Below are 11,256 nucleotides of genomic sequence, written 5' to 3' on the forward strand. Positions count from 1 at the left end.
AATCGTTTTTTGTTAGTGTCGGTAGATATGACCTAAGCACTGATTCTGGCAGTGGAGGTGTTTAAACTGGCCACTGTTCAGTATGAAACAAATACTTCTCTCTTTCCATGACTTGAGGGCGATCATAAAACATCCAAGGTTATATTTATAGCAGCTATATTTGCATCCCTTGTAAGGCCTTACTCACTCTTTAGTGTCCTTATATCTCTGCTTACTAACTTTGCACAACGCTTTAAAGAAAACTGTGAAATTATTTAGTTAATAATTGCATTGCTGTAATTAAAAAAAGGAAGTCTTTATGAACTGTAGACGCTGATATATTGGTATGAGGTATATTTGCTAATCTGCTGCTGGTGCTGTTGCCATGGTAAAACTGCAGTATATTAATGTTATGCCTCTTTTCACGCTCAGTAACAGCTGAAAGGGGACGTTTTCTTTCTATGAAAGTGCAGAACTCTGTGTGAAGAGAACACACACTATACTGGAGACGTAGCGCACGTGCTGATGTGTTTTCTGCAGATGATGCGGCAATGAGAGCACAAAGAATGTTTTAAATGACTGAAGAAAAACAAGTGGACAAATACATTCAACCGTTTGCTTTGACAGTTAGTTAAAGTAGTGTATATTGTGAACGCTGTATTAAATGTTAAATCAAATGACAGTGCTCTAATAAAAGCACAAGCTATATTTGAAGAAAAAAGCCTTTGTGCACATTTTTGACAATCTTAGCCGGTTTAGGAAGTTACAGGTTGTTTCTGACAACAAACACTTTAATAGATTTCCTAAGTAAGTATGAACAAATCTGATCAACGGGAATTTCATTTTTACATGTTTTTAAAGATTAAGAAACTGAGGTGGACGGGAATAAAATGTGTTAGAAAGAAACAAATATAACAAAAAAATGCAGTGTAAATGCTCTATATATTAGTACTTAGGATAGAAATAATCTCCTTTATTGAGACTATTTGTAACCTCTTTTAGAGTGTCCCTGATAATAGAAAATCACCATTAATACGTCCATGATATGATGAGGTGTCTTTAAAGAAGGCATGGCTACCGTTTGGGGGGGCTGCTGGGGTAAAGGAGCGTGGCGCTGAAAGATGACAGGATCTCAGAGGAGGCGGAGATGGCGAGTTTCCCCGCCGTCATGACGACTCCCGCTCGGTCTCCTCTCCTCAGCGGCAGCACCAGGCTCAGGGAGGTGGAGCTGCTGCAGGGACACTGGTCATGTGACAGAGGTGAAGCCGCTCCGGACAGGAAGCCGGTGGAGTCTAACTTCTGGACGCTGCGGTTGGACACGGAGAGGACCGCCTCCACCCTCTCCCCTCGCTGCGCCGCCAGCACGGCCGTCACCAGGTAGCGGCCGTCAGTGGGCGCTGTGAAGATTCCTGAGAACAACACACGATCATTTTTATGTCCACCACTTCAGATACAAATATTTCACCAACAGTTTGATGGATTCCCATGAAAAATGTAGTCCAAACTAATTAACCAATAATCAGACATTTTAAATTATAAACTTGTGTCAAATGTAGCTTTGTGTGTCTTTGTTTGGGTTGTGAGAGTGTAGTCACTGTTACCTGTGTGAGCGTCATAGTGTCCACCATCGTTGAGCAGCACCTTGTCGAATCTAATGATCCCCTTCTCTCCCTGGAACGGCTGCAGAGTCAGCCCGGCGGAGAACGACGCCCTCTCATCTGAACACAGGAAGAACATGAACTAACAGCCGTTACCCTCACAGCGGGTGTAACCTGAATATTTAATCAATTCTGACCTGAAGAAGAGGCAGGTTTCTGGCGTGGCATGTTAACATCTGTGGAGAAAGAGAAAACATGTCATCCACTCGAAACTGTTGAGTAATTATGCAGCACAGAAAAAAGTCTAACAGGTATTTACCTAAGATGAGTGGCTTTCTTGTCTTAATGGGGTCAGGGGGGGCTGTGAAATAAAACACAAAGATGAGACACGTGGAATAATCCTTGGAAACATGCAGAAGCTCATCCAGAATGCAGCGGCTCGTCTGGTCTTCAACCTTCCTAAATGTTCCCACACCACGCCGCTCCTCCGCTCCCTCCACTGGCTTCCAGTAACTGCTAGAATCCACTTTAAGACACTGGTACTTGCGTACCATGCTGCGAATGGAGCTGGCCCTTCCTACATCCAGGACATGGTTAAACCGTACACCCCAGCGCGTGCACTCCGCTCTGCATCAGCCAAACAGCTAGCTGCACCCTCGCTGCGAGGGGGACTCAAGTTCCCATCAGCAAAAACACGTGGGTTTGCTATCCTGGCTTCAAAATGGTGGAATGAGCTCCCCATTGAAATCAGGACAGCAGAAAGCTTACACACCTTCCGGCGCAGACTGAAAACTCATCTCTTTCGACTCCACCTCGAGCGATAGAATTATTAACAAAGCACTTATATACTAATAAAGGGCTGGCTTATCTATAGCCTGTTGAGTAGCACTTGAAATACTTGGCTCTATGAAACCTGATGTACTTATATGATTCTGTTTTCTTCAAGGTTGTGTCTTCCTGGTCGAATGCACTTATTGTAAGTCGCTTTGGATAAAAGCCTCAGCTAAATGCAATGTAATGTAAAGAATCAGTGTGAGTGTCTGACCTGGAGCGCCAGCGAAGCCCAGGACAGGCATCATGCTGCCGTCCGTTCCCTTGGGCAGCTTGGACGAGGTCATCTTCCCTGGAGGTCCCGCCTCCCCGGTCTCCATCACAGGGGGCTCCAGCGGCCCCGTGAGGCTCTTACCTGCACCCTGGGGAAGCCCTGGGTCCTCCACTGAAACATGAATACCTGAAGGAGACAGATGCAGAGATTGATGAGGCTGCAGGTCAGAGAGACGCAGGCCAAAGGTGGAGGCCATTCACATTTAAATGAAGAGCCAGAGAGGCAAATGGCAAAGAAAACAACAGTTTGCTGTTTTAAGCCTGCTGACCTGAGACATAAAAGTGTCAGTCTTATTTCGGGCTGACTAATGGTCGGTGCAGGTTTTTTAGGTTATATTACACATTCATTTGTGCCAAGGAGGTCAAAAAGGTTGGAGAATAAATGTCCACCTTTAACACAACCCTACTTTTTTTAAATAACGGCATTTACTTGAGGACTTCTCTTGTTTATTTTGGGTGGCACTGTCAATATATATATATAGTATATACTGCAGTTTATCAACACATCACAACACTGGCTGGGGGGCACGCACTCTGGGCCACCACCAGACAACAGACTCCAATAAAAGGCATACCAAGACACGGCCACATGTTCAATCCCCAGACAGCCTGCCCCCTCGGCCCGGGGAGAAGAAGGGTCTTAGCCTGTATAACACAGCATGTGGAGAGGGACCGGTGTGTGTGGGGGGGGTAAGTCTGCGTGTCCGCACATGTGCATGGTTTGATAACCATGGAGTCTTTTAATGTCAGGATTGAAAACCGATTTCAGAGCAGGAGGATAAAACAGGCACACAGGATGTATGTCCGTACGCCAGAGTGTTTGTCATGATGAAAGAGGTGGGCTATAAACACAAGCAGCTGGCTCGTCTGAAAAGACACACACTCCCAGCAAAGAGGCATGGGAAAACCTCGCTCTGTTAGTCACTTAACCCCCCCCCCATCAATAGTTCCAACCCCCTTGTGTCCCAAGAATGGCCACTTTCCACATTACATACCACCTAATTATGACTGCAAGGCAATTTGTGGGTGTTGACTTTATGAGTCACCAAAACACCCTCAAGACTCAGGTTTAAGAATCAATAAATCTAGATCGGCATCCAGAAGTCACAGAGGAGATTGCAACAACAAAGCTTTATTGAACTTCTGGAGGGCTTAGTCGAGCCCCATCTTGTTTTGGGTTCATGGGGTTATCATGTCACAACGCCGACCAGAGCCCCCCCCCCCAATCTCTCACAGGAAAGCATGCAGCGCTACGATGCTTTGGGTGACTACAGGACGCCTTGATAAACAGAGAGGGATGTGCTCTACGGAAGGAAAGATAGACATTTCACATATAATGAACTGGTGAAGTGACACATCATTTATTTATAAAGTATACAATATACAGCTAAAGACATAAGGGGAGTTATCATGGAAATGTGGCTAAAGCCAAAAAAGCTTTTAAGTGGACCTTGTTTAAAAAAAATCTGGTACAACTTTCTAATAATAAGACATGGTTTAAGTCATATTTCAAAAAATCTAAAGATTGAAAAAACTATGTTGGGTTACCAGGTTGTGAAAAATCCCTTTGTTTATTCTCCTTCACTAGGATACCTAAATTATCCATTTAAATAGCTTATACGTTTTGGTGGACACTAAAGGACCATTTACCTTTAAGGGGGGAAACATTGCAAAATATTCAGGTGAAATTAATTAATGGATTATAACCAATGTATTTATTATTAAAAAAAACTATTAGCTACAACTTTAAAGAGTATAAAGGGTGCCTTGTTGAAGGTGGTATCAGTTTCTATTACAGCATTTTTACCATGCCATGGATTGATCTCTGCAAAAAGCAGTGGTGCAATCCTTAGTCCACCGAACTGCACCACTGCTTTTTGCAGATGATGTGGTTCTAATGGCTTCATCGGTCTGCGACCTTCAGCACTCACTGGATCGGTTCGCAACCGAGTGTGAAGCGGCTGGGATGAGGATCAGCACCTCCAAATCTGAGGCCATGGTTCTCAGCAGGAAACCGATGGACTGTCCACTCCAAGTAGGGAATGAGTCCTTACCCCAAGTGAAGGAGTTCAAGTATCTCGGGGTCTTGTTCTCGAGTGAGGGAACAATGGAGCGTGAGATGGGCCGGAGAATCGGACCAGCGGGAGCGGTACTGCTCGCTTTCCCGCACCGTTGTGACGAAAAGGGAGCTGAGCCAGAAGGCAAAGCTCTCTGTCTACCGGGCCATTTTCGTTCCTACCCTCACCTATGGTCATGAAGGATGGGTCATGACCGAAAGAACGAGATCGCGGATACAAGCGGCCGAGATGGGTTTTCTCCGCAGGGTGGCTGGTGTCTCCCTTAGGGATAAGGTGAGAAGTTCGGTCATCAGGGAGGGACTCGGAGTTGAGCCGCTCCTCCTTCGCGTCGAAAGGAGCCAGATGAGGTGGTTCGGGCACCTAGTTAGGATGCCACCTGGGCGCCTCCCTAGGGAGGTGTTCCAGGCACGTCCAGCTGGGAAGAGACCAAGGGGTAGACCTAGGACCAGGTGGAGGGATTATATCTCTTCGCTGGCCTGGGAGCGCCTTGGGATCCCCCAGTCAGAGCTGGTTGATGTCGCCAGGGAAAAGAAAGTTTGGGGCTCTCTGCTGGAACTGCTACCCCCGCGACCCGACCACGGATAAGCGGGAGAAGATGGATGGATGGATTGATTGATCTCATGTCAGCACAATTATTGATAGTTTAGATTTCCACAGAATGCAGTAACTGTTATGCACATACACTGGACGCCCAATTGTTGAATAAAGAAATGGGATTTTTGGAAAAACCGTATGTATTTCTGTCATTTTGTGTCAACGAGCTATTATAAATTTAAGCTACAGCTTCATAATTGGCGCAGAAAGCTACAAAAATCATTTTAGGAATGACAAAATCCCTGGCATCTGTCTTCTTCCCCTTCCTGACCCTCTCATTTAGAGTTAACAACTGCTATGAGATCATGGCCCTCACATTGACAAATGGCCCCTGGGACCCCCGGTGCAGCTTTTAGGGTTTCCACTGTTTATTTCAACAGAAAAGGAACTCAGCCATGTAAGCTAAACAAGTTTTAAAAAACTGCACACTGAAGAGACAGAGTAAAAAGAGGATATGGGTGATATAATGTGGAACCAGTAGCACTCAGAAGCTCTTGGCTCTGATATAAAGGCTCCCTGTGATAAGCTGAGCAGAGGGCTCTCTATTATGGTCTCCTCCAAGCAGCTTTTTCCACTCTGCAGATAAGCTGGGGTGGAGGGCACTAGGATGAGGCAGCTAGCAGGGCAAAGACAAACAAGGAGCCAACATTTTTTCACAGAGCCAGTGTTCAGAATGGCCCCGGTGACCCCGCTGAGCATCAGTGGAAATCGTGAATAACTGTGCTCCCACTTGCAAAACTTCCCAATGACAGCATGATGAATCAAACGCCATATTATGACAACAAGCACGGGGTGGAGTGGCAATAATCACATTGGCACAAATGAGAAAACTGGCAGCCATAGAGATGATTCAAGACATACAAAAAATATCATGATGCAAATCCTCTGGTCTGGCTTGGACTGGAACAAGAACAAGAACCAGGACTATTTTATTCCAGCCCACATCGCGGGAGAACCTGGAGGGGATCGTGTGCTGCATCACCTGCGCCATAAACCAGGGACTGAAAAACTAGCCGGTCCCAGAGCAAGAGAGTTGGCTCGTAAATATTAAGGCCGTGCTTCTAGTTCACTTTACAACTGTGAGAGTCCGAGGAGTCCAGCTGGGTCTCATCGGCACCATTAATGAGCACACTCATATCACAAATATGCAGCATATGCAGCAATATGAACATACTCTCAAAATATGCTTACACCAACCAAAGTCTTACAATAGTATCCAGTAAACTGATAAGCTACATAGCTTAAGAGCTTAATAGCGTTTATGGACACATAAAAGAACACTTTGATGCACACAAAAAAAAGCCAAGCAAGCAATATTTCTTTATGCCAAGGCATTGCTCAACACACGCGGGGTCTATTAAATCAACCATGTGTCTCCAATCAATCCTGGCAGTTTCAACTGAGAACATGGTTTAAGGAAAATCCAACTTCCTCCCACTCACACACCAAGCCTCTCCAATAAAAGGACAGAACAAATGGACTACAGTCCAAGCAATGATCCAATAGGTCGGGGAAATATGACAGCTATCTGATTGATCTCAAGCTTCTGCTGTTTAAACTCCTGTGGGTAACAAATTCGACTTAAATGAAACAAGAAAAACAATTTGTGAAAGCGGGATTATGAAACTTTTGCCGAGCCAAAACATTTACAGTATAATGGAAAATACAGTAGCACAACCAGGGAAAAGTTATTAACGGTATCAGTTCTGTATTGTAACAATATAAAAAAGCAACAAGAAATGGAAAGCTGGCTAGCTAGCATTAGCCAACATAAGCTAGTAGAATACAGACGATGACGACTGTTGAAGAAAATCCCTTGAATATATGAACCTGAGGAATAGTGTGTTTAATTTCTGAGGGATTCAGATAATCATCCAAACCCGAAGGCAATTATGTTTGTGTTAGCATAGCCGCTTACCTGTCTTCCCAGTATTGCTGTTGGTTAGCACCTGTAGGTCCGTGGCTGCATTAGAGATTTGGTTCTGGATGTTCTCACAGGTTCCCCTCAGTCCTCCAATATCTCGGGCATGAGCGCTGACCGTACCATTCAGATGTTTGACACAAGTCCACAACCCAGTGACGTGTTTATTCAGGGCCTCTTTGATCCTCTGGAGGCTAGAGGACATGGGATCCAGCTTGCCACATAAACTCTCCACACTAACTATGCGGCTGTCAATGCGTGCAATCTCCTGCCCGACATCTTCAGTTTGTCCCTTGCAGCGGTCGGCCCCAGCGTTCACCTCCCTGCGAAGCTCGTCCAGATGGGTTCTCAGCTCTTGATGCTGCTCCAGGAGGTCCTTGGCCTCCTGCTCAGCCCCTGTTTTTACTTGACCCCAGGTGGAGTTGAGGATCAGAGACGCTTGAAACTGCTGGTTGACTACATCTGATAGAGAGTCCTCCAAAATCCCTACACGTCCTTTAAGATAGCTTAACTCGCTGTGGACGTGCTCAATGTTGGGGAGTTGGCCCTCCATGGCTCCATCGATGTGAGCCTTTAGACTTGATTCCACAGCATCTACAGCAGTTCTGCAGCTCTGGAAGTCTTGTTGAATGTTTTCTACAACATTTAAAAGACCCCCAGATGGAGAGTTTGTGCTGGTATTTGCCAACATGGTGGCGAGTCTTTCTTCCATGGAGAAAAGCTTATCCTCCAGAGTGTCCCTCAGGTCTTTGATGGCCTCTGCCTGTTCTTGCTTCAGCTTCACCTCAACGGAAAGACATTGGGACGCTGAAGTTTTCTCAGATGAGTTCAGATGGATGTCCACAAGACCGGTGTCTGCATTTCCTGGACCAATAAGCTGGGTCTTAAGGTCCTGGATCTCCTTCCGGAGGTCAGCTTCCTTTGACTCCATGAGCTCGGCCAGGCTGAGATAGTTTGTTTCCGTTCCCTCACACTGCTCCTGAACCGATGTGATTTTATAGTCGCAGGCGTTCTTCATGTCTGCTATTTTGATGTCCATGCCTTCCATTAACTCCTCTCTCAGAGCGCTGATCTTCTCGTCCAGGTAGGCCCGCAGGTCAGCACCACTGGTTGGACGAGCAGGAGCGGGTGTGGGCAGCTGGTTCTGGGCAGCCTCCATTAACAGATGAATCTGTCCGTCATGGCTGTTGACGCGACCCAGCAGGTTGTCCAGGGCATTGCTCTTGGACTCCAGATCGTCTGTGACCTGGCTGATCTTGTTCATGACCTCGTCCATCTGCGTTGTCTCACTCCCAAAAGAGAAGTCCTGCACCTGAGCGATGTGGCTCTCTGCCCCTCTCGCGCTGGAGGGCTGTCTGAAGTTATTCAGCAGCGTAGCCAGCATTTTACTGGCGTCCTCTTGAAAATCCAGTCTCAGATTGGAAGACATGTCAGTCATTCTTGCCTGCATGTCGAGGACCATCTGGGATAGCCGCTGCACCTCCTCCTCCAGGTGTTGCTCGCTTTGAGATCCTCCATGACCCGACTGTGGCCTTTGACCTGTCTGACCTCCAAACTGCCCCTCCCCTCCCCATGGATGGTTCCCCTGATTCTCTGTCCGCTGATCTGGAGCTTCAGACGGAGGGATGGGAAACAGGTATATTAATGCTTTTTTTTAACATTTTTCAAGCTGTATACATTTGTTTCACATATATTCATGGTAGATTTCTCACCTTCTGGGACTGGAATATGTCCAGAGGCAAAGGGGGAAGGAGGCATACGCTCTACTTGGAGCCGCTTCAGATCCTTCACCTCCATGCAGTCATGGCCCTGGTAACCCGGGCAGCACCTCCACTCCAGCTCTGTTAAAGTCTTGTATGCAATCTTATACATGGGCCTGAACTGTGTCCGATATCTGAAAGCATTAAAAACATCCAACAATTCACAATTCCTGCTGAACATTGGTCTGTTCTAATAATGAATAGACACAATTCAGTCCAGATGGTCCGACTTTGCGCAACTCTTTTCAGGAACACAATGGAAACTTGGAATCACAGCACTGTTTGTTGACAAATTAACAGTAGATAAACACCAGTCACATAAAAACAATAATTAAACAAGCATATGGCAGGAAGCGGCTTAGCCTTTTCACTGTTAACCACACAGTCCTGCCACTGGGTGATTAACTATTTCACAAGTGTGTTTGTTGCTTAGTAAACACTGAAGCAAAACAAAGTCAGAGGAATGTCTGCCCATCTTTGCCATTCATGAAGATTCAACACGGATGCCTGAATTACCTTTTGGTTTCTTAATCATGTTTTAAAGATACTTCTAAGGATGATTGTCATTTATATTAGAGAGCCATTTCAATGAAGCAACAATAGAAAACAAGTGCAGTGTAATCGAGTAGAACAATATAAGTAGGCTACATTTACTCATTATTGGTATTTAAGTATCATTTTGAGTTACTTGTAAATTACTTGAAATGTCCATGTTATGCTGTACTTCTACTCCGTTACATGCATTTGGTTAAATAGCACATTAAGTCTTGAAATAACTTCATAAAAAAGCAAACTAGAATTACATAAAGTAGCTGAAATAGATCCTGCTGCTGCACTGGTGATGCTTACACATTAATGTCTTGCTCATTCAAATCTGGTAGATATATATTTTTAATCACAGCCATTTGCTCCATAAGTAGGCCTACTTGTTTTCAAGAGTACATTCACGTGTTGTACTCTAAGAATATTTGGATACTTGGAATATCTGTAGTAACACTTTTACTTTAAGATCAGATTCATCTCTGAAATGGTTATTTACATCGCAGTCATGTTGTCAGTGCTTCACTCCACGCTGTTGATAATAGAAACCACACATTGATAAAATACTAACAGTAGAACATAATATTCGCCCTCTACCCAGTGCAATTCTGGGAACTTACATCACTTGTTGCTCACAGTTTGGCAGCTCCGGAGGACACGGCAAAAGTTCGGGCTGCACGAAACTCTCCGTGCCTCCCACGACGGAACAGCTCACGTTCTTGTGCACAACGTAGGCGCACCAGTTTCTGCAGAAAATGCACCAGTTAACGTTCAATGCGTAAAAACTGCGGTGCGTATTCACGGCATTGCTTACTTTCCAATAAGAGTTACTTGATGATACATGACCCAATCAATGAGTAGACGTTTATATTTTAAACACACACACATGAATTACTTACTTATTTCTTTGGCGCGTTCCAGAGCCAGAATATGATTTCCCCTGGAACATGTTATGTTGGAATGGTGTTCCACCGACGAGAGGAAACGTTATTAAAAAGTGAAAAAGTCCACAGATTCCGCGCTTCATTGTTAAAATGTTTCCCTTCGGGAGACTCAAAAGTAGTATTTGAGATTGTAATCAGCAGTGAAGGTCTGTGTTCCAATGACCAGTGAAGGCACCGCCGGCTGTTCCCTTTCTGCATTGTGCAGTTTACAACCTCCTTCCAGCGTCCTTGGATGTGACGTTTCAGGACCCCCTCCAATACAGACCGAACACTTTTTCCGTTTCCTTCCTTCCACCCACCCTTCCACACACACACACACACACACACACACACACACACACACACACACACACACACACACACACACACACACACACACACACACACACACACACACACACACACACACACACACACACACACACACACACACACACACACACACACACACACACACACACACACACACACACACACACACACACACACACACACACACACACACACACACACACACACACACACACACACACACACACACACACACACACACACACACACACACACACACACACACACACACACACACACACACACACCTTTCGGCATCTAAAAACACAATGTCATAGGACTGCATACTTTCCGGAGGACTACATTCAGATAATGATTGTCTTCCTTATAAAAAGTCACCGTAATTATCCCGTGCGTAAAATGTGCGCATCTGTCAGCACATATCCC

General features: G+C 45.3%; 1 protein-coding gene across 1 annotated transcript; it reads right to left on the reverse strand.

The window, feature by feature from the left end:
* Window positions 1–1,052: 1,052 nt before the first annotated feature.
* Window positions 1,053–10,763, reverse strand: emilin2b (elastin microfibril interfacer 2b). The gene is made up of 9 exons (XM_034108655.2): window positions 10,474–10,763; window positions 10,195–10,320; window positions 8,987–9,168; window positions 7,272–8,885; window positions 2,623–2,808; window positions 1,897–1,938; window positions 1,775–1,813; window positions 1,581–1,697; window positions 1,053–1,388 (listed from the first exon to the last, which is right to left on the reverse strand). Exons 1-9 carry the CDS (start codon window positions 10,599–10,601, stop codon window positions 1,054–1,056), a joined length of 2,769 nt encoding a protein of 922 aa, XP_033964546.1. The 5' UTR covers window positions 10,602–10,763; the 3' UTR covers window position 1,053.
* Window positions 10,764–11,256: the final 493 nt, after the last annotated feature.

This window comes from Pseudochaenichthys georgianus, chromosome 20 (assembly GCF_902827115.2).
Source record: "Pseudochaenichthys georgianus chromosome 20, fPseGeo1.2, whole genome shotgun sequence".
NCBI classification, from domain to species: domain Eukaryota; kingdom Metazoa; phylum Chordata; class Actinopteri; order Perciformes; family Channichthyidae; genus Pseudochaenichthys; species Pseudochaenichthys georgianus.